This window comes from Tupaia chinensis, unplaced genomic scaffold, assembly GCF_000334495.1.
Source record: "Tupaia chinensis unplaced genomic scaffold, TupChi_1.0 Scaffold000410_1, whole genome shotgun sequence".
Taxonomy (NCBI): domain Eukaryota; kingdom Metazoa; phylum Chordata; class Mammalia; order Scandentia; family Tupaiidae; genus Tupaia; species Tupaia belangeri.
The window spans coordinates 3,998,362-4,020,778 of record NW_006159915.1 but is presented as its reverse complement, the minus strand read 5'-3'; the positions used below and the strand labels follow the sequence as shown (position 1 = coordinate 4,020,778).

General features: G+C 38.0%; 1 protein-coding gene across 1 annotated transcript in view; it reads right to left on the bottom strand.

Annotated features, from left to right (window-relative positions):
• Window positions 1-22,417, bottom strand: part of DNAH11 (dynein axonemal heavy chain 11) — a 207,696-nt gene that overhangs the window by 138,126 nt on the left and 47,153 nt on the right. The window contains exons 10-18 of the mRNA XM_006154490.1: window positions 20,324-20,461; window positions 19,878-20,002; window positions 18,983-19,178; window positions 14,519-14,623; window positions 13,973-14,365; window positions 5,903-6,235; window positions 5,427-5,681; window positions 5,177-5,346; window positions 4,722-4,944 (exon numbers count right to left, since the gene is read on the bottom strand). Of these exons, the coding sequence (XP_006154552.1) occupies window positions 4,722-4,944; window positions 5,177-5,346; window positions 5,427-5,681; window positions 5,903-6,235; window positions 13,973-14,365; window positions 14,519-14,623; window positions 18,983-19,178; window positions 19,878-20,002; window positions 20,324-20,461 (1,938 nt within the window). The remainder of the gene's footprint in view (window positions 1-4,721; window positions 4,945-5,176; window positions 5,347-5,426; window positions 5,682-5,902; window positions 6,236-13,972; window positions 14,366-14,518; window positions 14,624-18,982; window positions 19,179-19,877; window positions 20,003-20,323; window positions 20,462-22,417) is intronic.

The window sequence follows — 22,417 nt, the reverse complement described above, 5'->3', positions numbered from 1 at the left end:
GGATGGGGAATCAGGGATGGCAAAACAAAAGGCAAGGTATGCAGGACATAAGAATTGGAAAATTATTTGCTGAGAACATGTATGTTGATGTGCTTGATTGAGCCAATGCACAGTGTATTTTGGATGGAAAATTCATTTGTGTGTTGTGATGGTGTATAGTGAATTAATGTAGAAAATGAATAAATTAAAAAAAAAAGAAAGCCTTTCTCTCTTACGTGTACTCGCTAATGTGAATAATAAACTTTAAAATATAAATACATACATATATATTGGGTCGTTGGAAAAATCATGATGCGTTTTTGCATAGAAAAACACATCATGACTTTTCCAATGACCCAATATATATTAGATCATCAGAAAAGTCATGGCATATTCTTTTGTTTTCTACGCAAAGTATGTTGTGACTTTTCTGATGACCCAACATATATATATATATAGAGAGAGAGAGAGAGAGAGAGAGAGCGAGAGCGAGAGAGAGGCTATGAATGTGGATGAGATAGCAGGTAAGAAGAACTAGCCCAGTCATGGTAGTGCAGGCCATAGAGGCATTATTATACAATGCTGTAAACTATGGGGAGGCTCTACATTCACATCCTGAGTCTACCCAAACACACACATAATCCTGGTTGTATGCAGGTATAGGGGAAGAATCTCGGTGTGAAGATCCTGTCAAGGATGCTTCTATGTCTGTCTGTCTATCTCTCTCTCAATAACTAAAAAAAAAAAGAACAAGAACTGAATTAAAACAGGTAGACAAAAATGGGGGGAAAAAAAGGCACTGAAAAGATGCTATAGCTAGAGACCACCTTATTGGTGGCAAATTCCCATTACTTTGAGAAGGTAATACTTAAACTAAGCAGGCACCACCACATTTAAGGTTGTTTTGTTTTGTTTTGTTAGCATAGAACTAAGCACGGACAAGTATCTGAAAAATATTACTACTTACTGGAGGAGAAACAGAGTAACCACCACAAGTTGCTTAATTAAAATGAAATCAGGGAACGGGGGCAGTTCCATGGCAAAGAGAAAAGGAGCTGCTCCAGAGAAGCTGGTATACATAGGGTACCCATAGTTTGAATTCCTGGCCCTGTCAGCCTGAAACACACCAGGCAAGTGGGCAAGTGTCCAGGATCTGATGGACTGGAGGACTGGAGGAAGGGAACTCAGTGTAACCAGACCTCATAGAGAGTGCTCATCGCATGTGCTCTCTCCCCACCCCACTAACATGCATGTGCTCCATCATGAATGAAAAGAAAAAAAATTAAATAAGTAAAAAAAAAATGGGGGGCCCTATTACCATCTACATGCAACACACACTGCTTATAGATCTGATTTTTCCTCCTGAGCGGTCAAATTGCTGACATAGAGACAATATAGCTAAAAGTGTGTCCTGCTTTTGAAACACTGAAAAGCCTAATGCTTTCGGGAACCAGCAGTTAGCGTAATGGCTATGTCGCTGGACTCCCACGTAGTCGACCGCGGTTCGTGTCCCGGACCCGGTGGCTTAAAACTCACGCTGGGCGCGTGTGCGTGCGTGCCCAAGATCCCGAGAGGAGAATGGAGGAGAAGAGATTGCGGCATGACCATGCCCCCTGGGGGGTGATTTCTCGCTTTCTGTCTCTAATGTCTGTCTCTGTCTGGCGAGCGCACGTGCCCTATAGTGAAAATCTTTCCAAAAAAAAAAAAAAAAAGCTTAATGCTTTCATTATTACCATAACCTTAAGCAGAGAGCCAAATTTTTATGCTGATTGAGTATAAATCCAAAATGTTTGGAATCAGAAGTGTTTTGTATTTTGGAATACTTGAATATGCATAAGGAGATATCTTGAGGGATAGAACCCAACTCTAAACACAAAATTCATTTGTTTGTTTCATCTATACTTTATACATGTAGCCTGAAGGTAAATTTATGATTTTATATTGATTTTTTTACTGCAACTCATGACATGAGTTCAAACATGACATTTTCACTTATAATGTCATGTTGGCACTCAAAAAAATTTAGATTTTTTTTTTTGGATTTGGGGTTTTCAGATTACAGATACTCAGCATGTAATATAGATTTTGAAAGCCATTGCTACAATCATTCTCACTACTTACTCATGTTATGACTCGTTTCTGTGGGAGATATATTTCAAGGGTCAAGATCTGATTCAAAGAATATCTTTCTAAAATCAAGAAGTATTTACAGCTGGTTCCACTGTAACTATTTTACCTCTTATCTTGTTACGTATCTATCTGTCCATGGTTTGTCATCTCACTCTGACTCTAATGACAGTTATGTTTAAATAAACTTTAGTAATTCATATGTAGTAATTCTTCATGGTCTTTATAGTCAAGAGAGGACTTGTAAATACACTGCATTTAATCTTCATGAATAAAATGAGGGATATAAGAATCATGCCCAGCATGTGTGCGTGTGTGCCCAAAATCCCAAGATGAGTCTGAAGAAGAAGGGAGTGTGGCATGTCCGTCACCTCTAGGGGTGCTTTCTCATCCTTCCCCTACCCTATCTGTCTGGCAAGCATTTATGTCCCTGGCAAGGAAAAAAGAAAGAAAAAAGAAAAAAAAGACAGATGACCCAGCAATTCTACTCCTAAGTAGATACCAAAAATAATTGAAAACAGGTATTCACATAATTATTACACCAATATCTATAGCAACACTATTTGCAGTAGCCAAAACACAGAAAAAACAAACGTCCATTGCAGATGAATGGATAACAAAGGAATATCGTTCAGCCATAAAAAGGAATAAAGTGCTGATACATTCTACATGAGTGAACCTCAGAAATGTTATGCCAGGTGAAAGAAGTCAATTACAAAAATCACATTTTGTTTAATTCCATTTACACGAAGTACCCAGAATACGTGAAACCGCAGACACAGAAATAGATTGGAAGTTGCCAAGGGTTGGTAAGTAGAGCTTGGTGGGAGGTGGAGGAGGGTAGTAAAAGGTGATAGCTAATAGGTACGGGGCTTCTTTGGGGAGGTGATAAAATATTTTTGGAACAAGGAAACACAACATTGCCAATGTACTAACAGTAAATGCTGTTGAATCGTAGACCTTGAGATTGTTACTTTTATGTTATCTAAATTGTGGATTTCACCTCAAGAAAAAAAAAAGGAACAAAAAATGAGAAATTGGAGATAGCAAGTATAGATAAATTCTTTAAAATGAAGGCTCACAGGGGTATTTTACTAAAAAGGAAGTATGCTCTGAGTTGTTAACTTGCTGAGGCAAGCAGATGAGATGCACTCACACAGTACTTGAAAACAAGCCTCAATTTCAGTTCTGTGCTCTGACCACTAAACTGGATGAACCAGTATCCAATGAAGGTTTTATTGATGTGTCCACTAATCAGATTTGCAAGATGAAATGAGAGCCTGGCCTGGAGGCTGAGGGATGATGTACATGCAACCTGCAGAACTTCAATATAGGCATGGCAACAGCACCTCACTGTGAGGTCTTTGTTCATAGTTTCAGTCATAATTAAAAATACTTCATTAGGAGCGAGCAGGTGGCATGGTGGTTAAGGTGCTAGACTCCTGCATGGCTGACTGTGGTTCAAGCCCTAGACCTAGCAGTTTGTTTTCTCATTTGCCTTTTCTCTCTCTGGTCAAATTAAAATAATAACAACAACAAATAAAATTAAATAGATAATTAAAAAAAAAAGACTTTGTTCATCATTTCACAAACAGCAGCCACCAAATATTATTTCCAGAGCACAGAAACAGGAGCATGGCATAAACAGCTATTTAGGAAACAGTGATTTCTCCTTCCAAATCAGAATTTTTTTTAATTGCTAGAGGGCATGTGCACTTGCCAGAGAGAAACGAAGAAAACAATGTACCTTGGGTCATGGTTATGCTATAATCCCTTCTTTTCCAGTTCTCCATCCTGCCTTCTAATGCAGGATTTTGGTTATGCATATACACACAGCGTACCTTGGGTCATGGTTATGCTATAATTCTTTCTTTTCCAGTTCTCCATCCTGCCTTCTGATGCAGGATTTTGGTTATGCATATACACACAGTGTGTTTTCAAGCTCCTGGGGGTGGGATTTGAACCACAGTTGGCTAAGCAGGGTCTAACTCCCTTAATCACTAGGCTACAGGGCTGGCCTGGGATTTATTTATTCTTCATTAATGTCCAAGATACAGTTCTAAGGTGAGGACACTTCTCAACTGACAGGCAGTTTTGAATAATATGGATATATTGGATGTGTAAAAATGTTGGTAAAACTGGAACTTATAGGGCCAGTAGGTGGCAAGGTGGTTAAGGTGTTGGACTCTCACATGGCTGACTGTGGTTCGAGTCCTAGACCTGGTAGCTTGTTTCCTCACTTTATCTCTCCTTTTCTCTGTCTCTGGCGTGCACTTGAGCCCTATAGCAAACTTTAAAATAATACTAAGAATAAATAAAATTAAAAAACAAAATCTTGAACTAAAAAAAAAGAAATCAACCTAAAGGCTCCCTATAGAATGTAACAAGACTGCAGTGGAGCACAGTAGCATAGGGTGAGTTTTATCTTGAAAAACCCAGCTAAGGGTTGTTTCTTTGAGAAAGTTACTAAATCTCTTCAGATTCCTCACCTATAAAATGAAACATTAATGTCTATAGGGTAGAGTGTTACAAGGGTGTCCTAAGAGAGTATGTGAAGTAAGTACTTGCCTAAGGAGTAACTAAATTTATGGTTATTATTTGACCTTTCTGCTTACCTCTAGCTGAATATAGACTTGCTCAGGCATCTTCTGGCCATAGCTTTCCAAGAGTGTGATGGTTTCTTTTAGGGGTTCAAAAAGCTCATCTGTAGTTCTCTGTCGGCTTCTGACAGCCAGAAGATGCCCCATGATGTCAACTAAACCATCATGATCACCTTCATTGAGTTCTCTCTGGAGTCCTATATCTGTCTCCTTGATAAATTCTTGTAGCTCATTCAGACTAGTAAATACACATACACACAGAAATACACAAGCAAATAAAGTTCGTTAAAACATTTAGTAGTATACAACTTCTGATCGAGTCTTATTTTCATTATGTACCTGATTAAACATTACTTTTATCTCTATTATGCAATTTGCAGTACTAAATGCTCTTAAAATTAGTATCTCAATTTTAGGAAGCAGTCAGGGTTAAAAATCATAATTCAAAAATCCCAAAGTACAAAGGCTACCTGTTGATGACAAATCTCAAAAGATGCTCCTGAAACATCCAACTCCATTTCTTAATAATGGTTAGCAAGCTCACTTTGAATGGCTTCAGGTCCACTCTGAACCAACTATCAAACACTCTGAAGTCATCAAACTTGCTCATCTGAACATACAATGCCTCATAAATGTCGATCTACAATTAGGGAAAAAAATTATTCTAGCAACTCATTAAAAAGCCAATGAACTACATCACACGTGAAGGGTTTTCCTTGCCTGTTCTTTGAATTGTTCAAGAGTTGGTGGTTGTTCAGGGATTTCTTCACTGGTCTGAGCATCCACTTCTTCGGATGATACAGTATGGCCATACAGGAGAAAATGCTTCATAAACTCAGCTCGGTCATCTACCCAAAGGTAAGCGTAGATATCTAGACTATTTCTGAAATCCAAGACTTTGTCGATGACACTTGCCACTCTCTTCATTATCTCCTGCCTGACCTCTGCCAGGCCCAACATGTTATCCATATCGTTCTAAAGGAGAGGAAAAACAAGCACTCATTCAAGCTCATCTTGCTCTGGCAATCATGTGCAATGTAACGCTGTCCAAGGCAATTCTTCAAAGGGAGAATAGCAGGCAAAATAAAAAATTACGTTACTCTTTCCAACTTCATTTTTTAGCCCCCCCCCCCATGGCCTCAGTTTATTTTTCGAATCATTAACATTAACAGTGAATACCCATTTAAAAGAAATACCTGGTAATTTGCTATTTCCAGATGTGCTGCTACTCGCTTCATCTGGGCAGACATTCTGAAACTACTGCACAACATTTCTTCTACTAGGTCATAAAAGCCATCCGCAACCTCTCTCTCTAAAGAAGGTTTAAACACAATCTCGGGAGGCATTAGCATCATTTGAGCTTGAAAAAGTGGAGCAGGTTTCAATTGTTTCTCTGTATTCATCAGAAAAAAGTCCAAGTCATGCATTATAGCCTGAAAAAAGCCTTCCACCACGATGTCATCAATGAATTCTACATAAATTTTCCAGGTATCCAGAGAGGCGCTGGCTTTGAAGAGCTCCCTGTTTTCCTAGAAAGCATAAGATGAATACTTGTTCATCTGAACACACAATGCATGAATATAAATAATATGTATAAAAATAAAAGCTATTTAAATGGTTTGTTAAAGAAGGGACTGTACTTTTGTGTACAACACAGCAACATTCAAATGGTAGGCTACAGGACCTTCATCTCGATGGCAAAGTAAGATTTTCTTTTAAAAAAACTTATTGTTACTGATTTCTTCTATGAGAAAGACAGAGTCAATACTCCCAACACGGTCTCCACACCATGATCCACCCCCAGCCTCAGCCAGCACTAGATCATGAGCACGCATGTGCCTAGAGTACTCAGGAAGGTCTCTAGACGTGAACCTGGAACCTTCCCATGTGAGTCAGCTTTATAGAATGTCACATTTAACTGCTGCACCACTGTCCAGCCCCCTAAGCATTTTTATAGAATGTCACATTTAATTGCTGCACCACTGTCCAGCCCCCTAAGCATTCTCTCTTTTTTTTTTTTTTTGGTCATATGTGCTCACTGAAGAGAGACAGTGAGAGGGAAAGCGAAAAATTACCAAGAAGGATGGCCATGTTATAATCCCTTCTCCATTTACCTCTCCTCTCTGGATTTTGGGCACACATGAACATGCACCTGGTATAATTTTCAAGCCACCTGGTCCAGGATTGAAGCCATGGTTGGTCATATGAGAGTCTAGTGCCTTAACCTCTATACCATCTGCTGCCCCCGCCCCAAGTAAGATTTTATAATACTAAGCTCAAATATGAAATACATTCAAAAGTCATCATTTGATGAAAAAGATCTATATGAAGACTGCACTTTCAAATACACACAGGAAATACACTACTTCTTAATGAATTTTAAATGGACCTGGGCTCATGTTCTGTTCTATCTTTTAACTCTATGTGGCTTTGGACTTTGCTGTCCAGGGCCTTACTTGTATATAAAGAGATTTCTCCAATAGGTCTTCCAGAAAACACTGTTCTAAAATACGTAAAGATTATCAAGTCAGGGAAGTTCTGTGTACTCTATGTTAGCTCTATAGACTCAGAGTATACCTATTAAAGTCTATAAAATTTGGTTTAGCCCAACTGTCTTCAGATCTTACTCAAACACAAAGATTATCTTACAAGCCACCTGTGAGCAGCCTGTGAAAAAGCAACTCACTTGGGAAACTAGGTTAGTGAAGTGTTAGCTCCTTTTGTGTTTCAATAATATGAAATGCTTCTACTCCAGCATGTTGCAAAAAGACTGGTGAAATAATGGTGGACAGGTCAGAGGGGCAAAATGCGGCCAGAAGATGGCGATATGGTTAAGGACCACTATGGGTTGGGCAAACAATGTGCTAGGCCTAGAGACCCAGATGTGGAAAGGTCAGATGGGCAGCAAGGTTGATTCCAGAAAGACTATCTATGTAGTAAAGATTTTATGGTCTTTATAGACCACAGAGCAGATGCCTAAGACAGAAATCACAGCACAGAGAAAAGGAGCTGGAACAAGGGCTGATTACTTAAGGTATTAAAGGCTATATTCTCTACTTTCTGTCATGATCCTTTCCTGTAAATGTATGAGCCAAGATTCAAAGCTATACACTTTATGCAAAAAACAGAATTACACAGGTTGAAACATTTGCACATGGGGTAGTCATGTGACCTGCAGTCCTGGAGTTGTTCAATGCACACCCTGGGAAGCTGTACCCAGCAGCCTTGGCATGTATGTAGGCACTAGAAAGGAAAAGCATACTCTTAGAGCTGAAAGAAATCTTTAAAGATCATGTGTTCAATCTCCTCATTTTAAAAACAAGAACACAGAGACCTTTTATAGTTTGAAAACAAAGAAATTCCAAAAGATTGTTAGAAAGTTAAAAGCTGACCTAGGACTAAAAAGTTTTTATTTCTCGGAGCAGGGCCTTTTCCAACACATCACAGTCAGATATACTTTTTTTTTTTGGGAGAGATTTTCACTATAGGGTGCGTGCGCTCGCCAGACAGACAGAGAGAGACATACAGACAGAAAGCGAGAAATCACCCCCCAGGGGGGATGGTCACACCGCAATCCCTTCTCCTCCATTCTCCTCTCGGGATCTTGGGCACGCACACACACGCGCCCGGCGTGAGTTTTAAGCCACCGGGTCCGGGACACGAACTGCGGTCGACTACGTGGGAGTCCAGCGACATAGCCATTACTCTAACTGCTGGTATACTTTTTCATACTAAGAGTGTACACCACTTAGGTGGCATTTATAAGAAATGTATTTTTGACACATTAGAGAAATAGAAGCAGAAAGAAAAAGCAGTTTCACTCACTAAATGATCACTTGCATCTCTTTCAGACCCAATCTTACACCGCTCTGCCCTCTCGTCTCTTTCCATCTTAAACTCTGACTCCTGACCATTCACGGTCATGTCACAAACTACAAAGGATGCAGTATGAAAACACAGAAGCCACTCTCCTTCTGCTGTATTTCTGAAGGCTTTCCCCAACCACATTCCTCACCAAAAGCCTGAGAGTTAGGTTAAAAATCATGTGCTACTAAGAAGGAAAAAGAAACCACTATAAGATACAACTTATGAAAACAAACAATTATTTAATTTCTGCCTTGAGATTAGCTCATATTTCTTTTTTCTTTTTTTTTTTCTTAAGCTTGTATTTCTTTAAGCTTCAGTTCTCACACTAAAAATGATGGTTTTAAAGCTTTCCAGTGTTTGACTCAAGAAAAAAAAATATGAGAATCCATTTATTAGTAGAAAAATTCTAACCTTATGCTCTAAGATGATGCTGCAAAACCTGGTATTATAACGATTTCTTGCCATATTGGCTATACTTTCAATACATCTTAATCAGGACTCATAAATCTTAATGGTTTAAAATGCCTAGATTACTGTGTGGGGAATATTTTTTATATTATTATTGAGAAAACGTAACAGAAAAAAATGAATGATAATACATCATGAGTTGTCCATAAGATAGATTCTAATGCATAAACAGCTGCAGAGGGGTCCTAAAAGTCACACAGTAATTACTGTCACTCAGTGATTACTGAGCCTCAGTGAACAGCTAGGGATAGTCAATGCTAGGATTTAGTGAAAATACCACAGGAAGATCTATCCATCGATCTATAGATTGATAGATAGGGCGATATAATATATATTTATGTAACTTCTATCTTCTATCTATCTAACAATCCAGGGGGCCAGATGGTGGTGTACTGGTCAAATGTGATACTCTGAAAGGCTGACCCAACTGAAAAGGTTCTAGGTTTGTATCTGGAGATCTCCCTAAGTATGCTAGGCACCCATGTGCTTAGGATTGGGGATCGATGACACTGAGAGTAGATACCAGCATCAGTCTCTCTTGCTCATCGAAGAAATATGTAAAATTTTAACAAATAAAAAATAATCTAGTTACTTCTAATCCTTTCCACTACTTCCACCCTGGTTTATGCACCACCCTCTGTTACCTAACTCTCTGGCCTGAATGCTTGTGTCCTTTCTAAATTCACATGTTGAAATCCTAACTTCCAAGGTGATGGTATTAGAAGGCAAGGCCTTTGTGGAGGTGATAAGTCATGAGGGTAGAGTATTCATGAAAAGAATTAATGCTTTTGTAAAAGAGGCCCAAAGATGCTTATCTTCCCGTTCACAATGTGAAGGCGCAACAAGAGGTTGGTAGTTTATAATCCAGGAGAGAGCCTTCACCAGAACCTGATCATCTCCAGAACCGTGAGAAATAAACGTCTGCTGTTTCAAAGCTACCCAGTTTAAGGTCTTTTGCCACAGTAGCCCAAGCATATTTTGATACCTAGATTACTGCTATAGCAAACTACCAGGGCTCCCCACCTCTTCCCTTGACTCCCTGTAGACAGTCCCAACACAACAGCCAGAGAGCCTTTAAAAATTAATGTCAACTTATATTTACTGCTCTGCTGAAAACCCTGCAGTGGCTTTCCATGTACTTCTAAGTAAAAGCCAGAGTTTCTACAAAAGCCCATAAAGTCTCACCTGAGCTTGTCCCCTCCTGACACCCTGTCAGGGTCTGACCCCATCTCATTTCCTCTCTACTCAGCACTCTCTGCTCCCAATAAAGACTCCCCTGCTTTTTCTTGAGTGTGCCCAGGGTACCCCTACTAAGGCCATTTTCTCTGCCTGGAACATTCTCCATTCAAATTCAAGTTTGGCTGATTCTTTAACCTTTGTCAAGTCCTTGCTCAAATTCTACCTTCTCATCGAGGCATACCCTAATCATCCTATTTAAACACACCCTGAACATCACACTCCAGAATTCCCCTGCTCTGCTCTAATTTTATCTTCTTTTGCATCACTTACCAATTCTAGAAGACAATGATTTCCTTTGTCTATTGCTTACTCCCCCTCTCTCCTCACTAGACTGTAAGCTCCTTGAGAGAAATGATCTTTGTCAGTTCTGGATCTTGAAAACCTATACGGGAGGCTCACAATAGAGATTTCTTGAATAAATGAATGATGAAGAACTGCTAAGATAAGATAGATAATGGGTTACATACAATTTCTAGCAGAAGAACCATAATCCATTGTTTGCTCTCCCACTAAGGGTTGGCCTACAGGTAAGGACTTACCAACTACACATGAGAAAATTTAGGTCCAGTTTCCAGAAGACATAGACTAAAAACCCTTGCTTCCAGCTGCTATGATTCAAATAATGGTTTTTTCCCCAAAAGTTCATGCTCTGAAAGCTTGGCACCTAGTCCAATGGCCTTAGAAGGTGGTGAGATCTTTAAAAGGTGGGGTCTTATGGGAAGGCACCATCCAATCAGAGAAAGTGAAACTTCTGTTTCCTCTCTCTGCATGTGCCTACAGTCTTCTCTGCTTCTGTTAGCCATGTTGTGAATGTAGCACCAAAGGGTGGCCTAATGATGGCCACCAGAACCATGAGCCAATTAAACCTGTATTCTTTATAAATAAATCACTCAGTCAAAGAGATTTCTGTTTATCAACCAATAATAAACTGACACCAGCCTCTACCAAGGCACTTTCCCTTCCTCATGCTATGGTGCTTTATGACAGCTGTAGTGTGACCTGTCTGCTTAGGAGAGTGTTCACAGCTTGAGGACTGAACCTATCCACAGAGAAGATGCCATATAACAAGGATAATCAGAGGAAAACAGAATACATTCTCTCATTTCCATCTATTTTTTCCTTAAGAAATAGAACCAGAAATCAACTTCCTCATGTCCCCATGACAAAGCACTGCCCACCTATGACCACCATGTTCCCAATCCTCTGCCTTCCCTCTCCTACCACAGATGAATGCTTCATTTTCGTATCTAAAGCCTACTTCTGCTAGTGCTAGATCCCATTTCCTTAACTTTCCTCTGACACTTTTTATTCTGTACTAGATAATTCCAATCAACACATGAACATCCTGAAATATCAACTGATATTAAAATAAAATGCTCCCAAACCCAATGTACATGCTCTGGGTACTGTCACTGTTCAGTTTGCCCTACAACAGAGCTTCTCAGAAATGTATTGGCTATCTCCATTTCATTTCTCACTTTCTCTGTGAGCCCACTCCAATCAGGTCATCACAGAAAGCAGAAAATCTTTAGCTATTTCACCTTAGAATAAAATTCTGTTTGCAAAATGGCCTGCTGATCCATATGATATGCCCTTTACCTCTTTAAACTTCAACCCCAACTAACACTCCCATTGTAAATTGTGCTTCAGTCATGCTGGCTCTCTAACTGAGCCTCGGACAGATCAACTGTGTTCCCACCTTAAGGCTTTAGTACCTTTGTTATCTAGAATGCCTTTCTCCTGATACCTACAAGGCTCATTCCCTTTTTGTTCTCTGCAGAAATGCTACCTTAGAAAAAAGGCCTTCTTGGGTACTAGCAGGTGGCATAGTGGTTAAGACACTGGACACTCCCACATGGTTGACCACAGTTTGAATCCCTGACATGGTGGCTTGCTTTCTCACTTTTTTTCTCTGTCTCTGTGTGTGTGTGTGTGTGTGTGTGTGTGTGTGTGTGTATGTGTGTGTGTGTATGTGTCTGGTCAAATTTAAATAAATAAATGAATAAATAAAATTAAATACAAAATAATTCACAAAAAAAAGAAAGAAGGCCTTCCCCATTGCCCCTTATAAAACAACACTCCTCCCCATTTCTGCTAACCCTATTCTATTCTGTTTTTTTATCATTGCTCTTATTACAACTGACATATATTTGTTATTTTTCTCTTGCTATATTTTCTGATGAGAGTATAAGTTCCATGAGACAAAAGAATTTTTGTTTTTTTGCTTGTTTGATTTTATGTTTCTGCCTTCTCTTAAATTGTAATATTTTTTAAAAATAATTATTTTATTAAATTTCATTTATTCATTTATTCATTTTAATTTGAACAGAGAGAGACACAGATAGAGAGATGGAGAGAGAGAGGGAAAGTGAGAAAGCAAGCCACCAGGTCCAGGGCTCAAATCATTATAGGCCATGTGAGAATGCCCAGCACCTTAACCACCACACCACCTGCTGGTCCCCTTAAACTGTAATCTTAGAATAGTGCCTGTTACTATTTAAGAACCCAAACACGAATATTTCTTATCTGAAATGCTTGGGACCAGAAGTGTTTCAGATTTCAATATTTTTGTTTTGTTTTGTTTTGTTCTGTTTTTTAAAATTTTTGAATACTTACATACATATAATAAGGTATCTTGGGGATGAGATTTAAGTCTTAACGTGAAATTAATTTATATTTCATATGCTTCTTTTTTTTTTTGGAAAGAAATCAACCCCCACGGGGGATGGCCACGCCTTAATCCCTTTTCCTCCATTCTCCTCTCAGGATTTTGGGCATGCACGCACATGCACCCAGCAACAGTTTAAGCCACCGGGTCCAGGACTTGAACCGCGGTAGACTGCATGGACTCCAGCAACATAGCCATTACGCTAAGTGCTGGTCCCTCATATACATCTTAAATATGTAAACTGATGGTAATTTTATACAACATTTTTGTATGACAGCATTTTTTACTATGAATACAATCCAACACCTGAGGTTAGGTGTGGAATGTTCTACTTGTGGTATCATGTTAACGCACAAAAAGTTTTAGATTTTGGAGCATTTTGAAGTTTGGACTTTTGAATTAGGGACTTATTTGTTAAAAGGAGAGTTATTACTGTTGTCAACTTTAGGAGATGGTTGAGAGGGTTCTATGAGATGATGTAAACAAGGTGTTTGGCACGTGGCAGGCATTCAACTGAGGGAGCTTCTGAAGAAAGTACAATTATGACAAACATAAGGATCCAGGACCAGCCCCATAGCCAGATCACACATGGCCAATTACAGTTCAAATTCTGGCCCCTATGATTTGAAAAACATGCTGGGCATATGTGCATGTATGCCCCAAATCCCAACAGGATAGAGAAAGGGAGGAGAAGGGATTGTAGCATGACCACACCCCACTGGGAGTGATTTCCCCTTCTCCCTGTTTCTGGTAATTAAAAAAAAAAAAAAGATAAGGATCCTATCTCTAGCCTTTCTGTTTCATCAAAACATCTCACATTTTTATCTCTTCCCTCAGGAATGATAGTCCCAAGGGCTACAGAAATTATAGGCAAGTAACATAAATTCTTCTACTTTAAGTGTTTAACATAACCAACTGTCAGGTTCTTTCAGGCTCAATAAAGGAGTCCTATAATATTAGATTAAATATTTTTTATCTTCCTCTAACAAAACAAAAGAATTTTTGAAACCTTAAAAGCAATTACCTCCACCAAGCTGTGTATCCTGCAGCCATCTTCTTGAATTAACTTGTATTTTTTTGTAAACAAATCGCCCTTGTCCTCTAAAGTCAAGGTGGCCTCCCTTCTGTGCTCTCTCCTGGGGAGGAATGTGTTCTCCGCCCAAGCCCTCATTGTCTGCTGGATCAGTTTCACATTGTTCTGTGTGCGCTCCACTCTGTGCTCCAACTCAGAGGTGGCCATCGTCACTGCCTCAATATATTCCCAGCAGTCATCCTGCCATGTCAACCATGTTGTGGCTGCTGTTAATTGCTCATCTATGGTCCTCAGCTCATCTTCAATCAGAGGGTATTCAACTTCCAGAAGAGTCTGTTTCAGCTTATTATATCCTTGTACAAGAAGCTCAAGATTTCCAATGTACTGAGCAAAGAAAACCCCAAAGCAAAAAAAGCACCAAGTATGTTAGCTATTTTCTTTATCTTAGAAGCATAAAATGTCATAGGCGTATATATAAATAATTAAATTTCTAAATATTTCTATTCAGTATATGCCCTGATAACTAAAAATACAAACCTTTAAAATGGTGTTTCTCTTTTTGAAGATGGTTAAAGCTGAATCTGGTAGGTTTGGTTTCTTCAACATTAAGAGGTATTTTACTTCTCTCAACACAGCCACTAGCTATTAAAAGAATATCGAGGATGATTACATAGCTTTTTAAAAAATCATTGCATTTTAATGGAAGTATAACATGGAACACTCAGCCCAAAATCCCAAGGGAAGAATGGAGAAGGGACTGTTATATGGCCATCGCCCATAGGGGGTGATTTTTCACTTTCCCTCTCACTGTCTCTGTCTCTCTCCAGCTAGTACACATGCCCTATGGCAAAAATCTAAAAAAAAAAAAAAAAGAAAAGAAAAGAAAAAGAAAACTGATCATATGATGATGACTGTATTTTCAAATCATCAAAGTAAATAGGCTTTTGTTTCATATATTTTTAAAAACATAGATCACATATTCTATAATATAGTAGAGGTATATGAACTATACCTAAAGCATCTCAGGAAATTAGCTTCTATAAATTGGCTTTATAAAATTAGAGGGTAGAGGGAATCCTCAGTCTCCAGGTTATATACTTATGTATGTGTGCTCAGTTTGTTAGCAAAATGATGATATTTCTCACATATGCTTTTGGGAAACAGATCAGAATTAGGGTAGAGAATAAGACTCTCAAACTCTGTGAAGCTAGCTTTCTCACTTGCTCAGCATGCATTTTAACTACTATGAAAGACTCTAGGTAATCACTAATAGTAAATACACAATCTTCACTACCTAAATAGTCAGCTCAGACATCTCAGCTACTTTTTTTTGCCATTGAAACTTACCGACAGATATTCCATTGAAATGGAATTATAGGCATTCCATTGAAAATAAACCATATTCCACAGTAGGTAAATATAAAAGAAAGCGTATTTTGTACCTTTTATCTAGCAAGCTACGGCGTTGGAGATAGGTTGTTTAAAACACATGGAATCATGCTAAGCAGCAGGGTCCTGTTCTGAGAAATGCTCTCATAAGTGATTGATGGTTGTACAGACATCACAGACTGTACTTACACAAACCCAGGGACCTAGAATCTATACACTGGCTGTATGGTGTAATCTATACAATCCTCCTGAGACCACTGTCATATATGCAGCCTGCTGCTGACCAAAACACTGCTATGTAGCACGAGTATTCAGTAATGGCAATATATGGGTTGTCAGAAAAGTCATGACACATCTTGCACAGAAAAATATAGGAAGATATGTCATGACTTTTCCAACATTCCAATATATCCTGGATATCATTTAACTTTTAGTAATAATACATTGTATACTGAATGTCAGTACTCTATGGCAGAAACTGAGAAATTAGAAGGTATAAAGGCAGGGAGAGTAACTATGGATACTAAAGACAATGTGGGAGGAGGGTTGACAATGTAGGGAGGGAGAGAGGGAATTGGAGGACAGGGAGAAAGCAAAACATTGAACAGACACAAAAATGAAAAGTTATCTGTTGATGATAACGTATATGGTAATATCTCTGGACTAATATATGGTGTATTCATGCTGGGAAAAATTATTTTAAAGTAGTCAAAAATTATTTTTTTAATAAAAATTATTACTATTGAGCTTCTGCTGACCTAGGAGATCCTTGTACTCTGTACCTGTCAACTATGTCTGCACAGAGGTGGCTGCATCGAGATGAAGAATAGCGATTTGTATGGGAGAATATGGAAATGATTGAACAGCACAACCTGGAATCCAACCAGGGAGACATAACTTCATGATGGAAAGCAATGCCTTTGGTAACATGGGCTTTAAATATGACTTGCCAAATAGATAACATAATGACATACTTCAGAGAACTGGAAAAATACCAAGAGAATAAGGGACAAATGACAAAATACCAAGAGAATAAGAGACTCATAACCAAAATATATAGGGAACTCATGCAGCTTACCCACAAAAATATTCAATCCAATTAAAAGATGGGCAAATGAGTTGAACAGACAACTGTCTAAGGAAAGTATATGGACAGCCAAAAAACATATGAAGAAATGTTCATCATCCTTTATAAGGGACATGTAAGTTAAAACCATAATGAGATACCACCTAACCTCAGTCAAAATGGCTGATATTAAAAAAAATAAAGATAAGTGCTGGTGAGGTCGAAATGAAATGGGAACTCTTCCACATGGTTGATGGGAATGTAAATTAGAACAGTCACTGTGGAGAACATTATGAAGGTTCCTCAAAGACCTACATATAGAACTATCATATAATCCAGCAATTTTACTCCTTGGTGTCTACCCAAAGGATAGGAATACAGTCAGTCACAAAAACACTTGCATATCCATGTTTATTGTGGCATTATTCACAATGGATAAGACATGAAATCAGCCCAAATGACCAAGAACAGATGAACAAATTGAAAAAATGTGGCACATACACACTAAAAAATACTACTTCAACATAAAAAAAAAAGAGAGAGAGACCCAGGCATTTGATAGAAAGTGGATGAATATGGAAGACTAAATGTGAAGCAAAGTAAGCCAGACCGTGAAAGAGATTCACTGTACGTCCCCACTTAGTATATACCAAATGTCTGTACTCTATGACAGAAAATGAAAGCCTGGAAGGCATAAAATAATGGAGATCAACTGTGGATACTAAAGATAGTGTGGGAGGATGGTGGGAAATGGGGAAGAAAGGAAGGGAATCAAGGGGAAAAAGAAGCAAAACATTTAAGGAACACAAAAATGGAAAATTATCTGTTGATGACAATGTGTTTGGCAATATCTAATGGGACTAATACAGAAAGTATTTATGCCAGGAAAATTTATTTTGCATACTGTTGAGATATACAGTGATTAAGAGGACCAGCAGGTGGCATGGTGGTTAAGCCGCTGGACACTCCCACATGACTAATCACAGTTCGAGTCCTGGATCTGGCAGCTTGCTTTTTTACTTTCTCTCTCTCTCTCTCTGGTGGGTGCACTTGTCCTGTAGCAAATTAAAAAGAAAAAAGAAAAAAAGACAAACTTAAAATAATTATTTTAAAAATAATAATGACACATTGTACCATCAGGTCCTCATACCTTGTTCAGGTTTCACTGAAATTCTTAAAAAACATATACAGTGATTAAATTTAAAATAAAATAAAATGTCTTAAAATTATTATTAAAGAATAAATTTTATTCATTGCAATTATTTGTTTTATTTTATTGAAGTTGACCAGAGAGAGACAGACAGAAAGAAAGTGAGAAAGCAAGCTACCAGGTCCAGGGCTCGAACCATGGTCAGCCATGTGGGAGTACAACCACCTTAATCACCACACCTGCAGGGCCAATAAAAATAATTTGTAATTGCCATCAATTTAATTGCCATATACAAACTTACTGTCCCTTGAAAATAAGTTGTAACAAACCAAAATTTACCTTTGTCCACCAAAAGCATGACAGATATTTCATTCCAAATAGCCTGAGGATTCCCCAGTCTTAACTTACACAATGGAATTTTAATTAAAAAACTGGTTTATAGGAACCAGCAGATGGTTTAATGGTTACATTGCTGGACTCTTGAGCAAGTGCAAGCCGCCTATAGCAAAAATCTCTCAAAAAAAAAAAAAAAAAAAAAAACTGGTTTAGAGGGATCAGCAGATAATGTAATTACTTGACTCCCACATAGCTGACGATTGTCCAAATTCCAGACCCAGTGACTTGAAACTCATGCTGAACATGTGTGCATGTATGCCCACAATAGTGAGAAAAGATAATGGAGGAGAAGGGATTATGGCGTGGCTATTCCCCTAGGGAATGAATTCTCACTTTCTATCTCTAGATCTCTCTGTGTCTCTCCAGGGAGTGCACATGCCCTACAGCAAAACTCTTGAAAAAACAAACAAAAAACTGGTTTATGTTGTGAATACAATGCAAGCCAGAAGCCATTTGGTAAAAACTAATGATTCAGTTCCTTAAAGCTAACATTAACTAAATGTCATCTAGTGCCAGACACCATGCAAGAAGCATGGAACACAAGGATGAAATGAAATGGACCCTACTCACAGTATTCACTGTCTAGTGAGGGTGAGTGATACAGAAATGGTGCCAGGACAAAATAATAAAGAGTAATGAACAAAGGACTTGGTAAACAAATTTCTAAATCAGAGACCTACTAGAAGTTGCTTAATCATATTCCACACACCATTGACCCTTTTCCATAATAAATTATAAATGACTCAATGTCATTTATAATAAAAATAGCATCTAGGGGCCAGCAGGTGGTGTGGTGGTTGAGAGTGCTGCACTCCCACATGGCAGACCAAGGCCAAGGTTCGAGTCCTGGACCTGGCGGCTTGCTCTCTCACTTTATGATATTGTCTCTCTATAGTCAAATTAAAAATAAATAAATAAATAAAGCTAAATTAAAATAACTTTAAAAATAAATAAATAAAGATATCATCTATAAAATATCTGAAAAAAATAAAATACCTACCTTTGGGTCAAAGTTGACACTGAGAAGACCATTTATGGCACTGAATTTAACCAAGGGTTGGTTCAAATTAAATGCACAGATTTCATCCACATTACTTTTCCACTTGTTATAGATGTGATTTTCAAATTGGTCTAGCAAAGTGGTCATTTCAACATACTTCTGATAAACTAAGGCATCCTCAGGACTGTTCAAGAATCTATAAGAATAGATTTTTCTAATGTTCTATACATTACATTTCAACTTAGTAATTTTACAAGGATATAACACACAAAATAAATATACTGTGATAACACAATAACAATAGGAAAAAGAAAGAACAGACCAAATAATGCTTATGAACTGTTTTTTCTTTAAAAGATTTAGTTATAAAATTGATGGAACTCCGAAGATTTTGTGAAATGTAAAGATAACATTTAATTCTTACAAAAAGATCATTTAAAAAAGATGTCAGTTATTGGAAAAAAAAGGAAAATAAATAAATAAATAAATAAACCAACAACTCCAAATACAGGTGGGTGGTTGGATCCCATATGGTCGACTATTAGGTTTGAGACCCAGACCCAGCAGAGTAAAATATACACAGGGTGCACTTGTGTGCCAAAATCCTGACAGGAGAGAGAAATAGAGGAGAAAGGAATGTGGCAGGACCATGACTGATGGGGATATCTTCTCACTTTCCCATTCTCTGTCTTTCCATCTCTCTCTGGCAAGTGCACATGCCCTGTGGCAAACTAAAAAGAAAAAAAGTTTTAAAAGAGTCCCAATAAACCATGAATCCCTCATGGTTTTAGAACACCAATGACAGAAGTAAAATAAAGCAACACAGACAGGACACTGCCCTATATAAAAGTTACCCATAATATTAAGGAAATTTGAAGTAGGCCAAACTACTCACAGATACTGGAGAGATGCAAAGTTGGACCAAAACGTTTGAAGTCGTTCAAGGACTTCTCTGGCCCATTTGATATTTCCTGAAGTAAATGGCATGTTCTTATTAAGAACTGCATGTCCACGTTCAATCTAGAAGTTGATATTTTGGTGAAGAGGAAGAAAGGGAATATTTCATCATAGTGTCTTCCCACTTTGCAAGCAATTGGCCCTGTTGGTACTTTTACAGTAATATGAGATGTTATGTGATTAATAATTCATTGGTAGAAGAGTTGGAGTCCTAAAGCAGGTTCTCCATCTCCATAAAAAAGCCAAGAAAAGCATAAACATTTTAGTACCTATATCTAATCAGTATGAATAGTCAAATACAGTTTCAGATCATAGCCATTGTTCACAAAAATAATATCGTGCCATTTTTATAATAAAACGTGCTCAACTTCATTCACCACTCACCTGTTTCACATGTTCATTGTACAATTGCTTACACATATCCAGCTCTGCAATAAACATGTGCACTAGTGTGTTGTAATGTGGGCTGAAAATTTCCATGACAACTGGCTTCTCCAGAAAATTCCCAAATATGGTCAAAAGCTATAAAATCAAGTGAAAGAAAGAATAAGAATTACGTGTTTTTAATAATCAGCTCACAATTTTCCCTACTGAACTTCTTATATAACTAGGTAGAGAAAAAGTCTAGGACCTTAAAATATCTGTGTAATGCCTCACAAATGTAAAATGTATTTTCCTACTTCCCTGACATCTCTATACATTCAACAAATCAAATTTTATTGATAGGTGTTCATTTTCCTTTTTTTTGTTTGTTTGTTTGTAATTTTCCTTCTTTGGTGGGGATCAAAGGTGTGAGCAGTCCCAGAACTCACAACTAATACTTCTTTCTGTCGGGTGCCACAAAATTTTTCTGAAGATACTTTGCAAGTAAAAGATTTATATACTTGCTATTCTTCCCTCCTACATATGTATTCTTTAAATCAGAATATCCATATCCACATCAAAGACCTCGAGGTCACACCATCTGTAACTATTTGCCATACCAGTTATACCGATTACCCTGCCCATGGCCTCTGGTGCATCCTCATGACCCAGTCACTCCCAGCAGTAGCCTGGGCAGCAATAGTCACTGTCCCCAGGACAACCAATCTACAAGTGGGCAGCCCTTTTGACATGACTATCCCGGTCAAAGCAATGCCTGAGCTAATCAGATTCTCTCTCAGAATGAGTCATGGCTAAATCCATGCTAGTTAATTTATGTGTGAGCACAAACTACTAGCAATCAGAGACAGTCAACTAAAAAGCAGTCACAGACTGAAGAGTAAGTACTGCCTACCAGCAATGCAGGAGAGAAGGTTCACAAACTCCTCTTGCTCCGGTGATGGAGCCCCCTATATTTCAAACTAACTTCACCACCAGTTCCCATAAACCTTAGCTACCGAGTGAATCTAACAGTTGATTCTCATTAGCCTCCCATTTTGTTTACTGCCCAGTGAGGATTCTTTTTGTATGCTAGCATGAGATAGCTTTCCTCACAAGCAAAAGGATGTAATCCTTTTGGAATCCTGACCCAGCACCTTAAAATAACACACTGGCTGGGCACATGTGTGTACATGCACAAAAATCCCGACAGGATGGACAAAGAGAGGAAAAGGGACTGCAGTCTGACCATGCCCTGTTTGGAGGTGCTTTCTCCCTCTCTCCCTGTTTCTCTCTGGCGAGTGCATGTACCCTCTGTCAACTGAAATAATATCATTGAATTCTATTTTAAAGAAAAGAAAAATACGTCTGACTCTTCGCTAAGTGGAAAAGGTTACACAAGAGGATAAGACTATGATGTTATTTTTGTCAAAGAGAAATATGTGTGTTTGTAATATATATAGTTAAAGAAAAAATATATAGTCAAAGTATTAAATATATTAGTATAGGTTGAATAGCCCTTACCCAAAATTTTGGAGATTAGAGTAGTTTGGACTTTGGATTTTTTTTTTTAATTTCAGAAAATTTGCATATACATAATGAGATAGCTTTGGTATGGGACCCAAGTCTAAACCCAAAATATATGCCTACAGACAAAGCCTGAAGGTAATTTTATACAGTATTTTTGCACTGCAGCATTTTGACTACAACCTATCAGGTCAAGTGTGGAATTTTCCACTTACAGAATCATATCAGTACTCAAACAGTAATCAAAAAGTTTTGGATTTGGGAGCATTTCAAATTTCAAATTTTTGAATTTGTAATGCTTAACCTGTAAATGTACCTGAAAAATGAGATGACAGGTCATTTTATTTTATAACAACAGGCTATATATATAGTTTGGTGGATAGCATCTTTATGTCAATGAAGAGTTCTTAAAAATCAAGGAACTAGGGGCCAGCAGGTGGCATGCTGATTAAGGCACTGGATTCCCACATGGGTGACCATGGTTTAAGTCCCAGACCTAGTGGTATGCTTTCTCACCTTCCTTCTCTTTGTCGCTCTGTGGTCAAATTAATAATAATAATAATAATAATAATAATAATAAATAAAATTAAA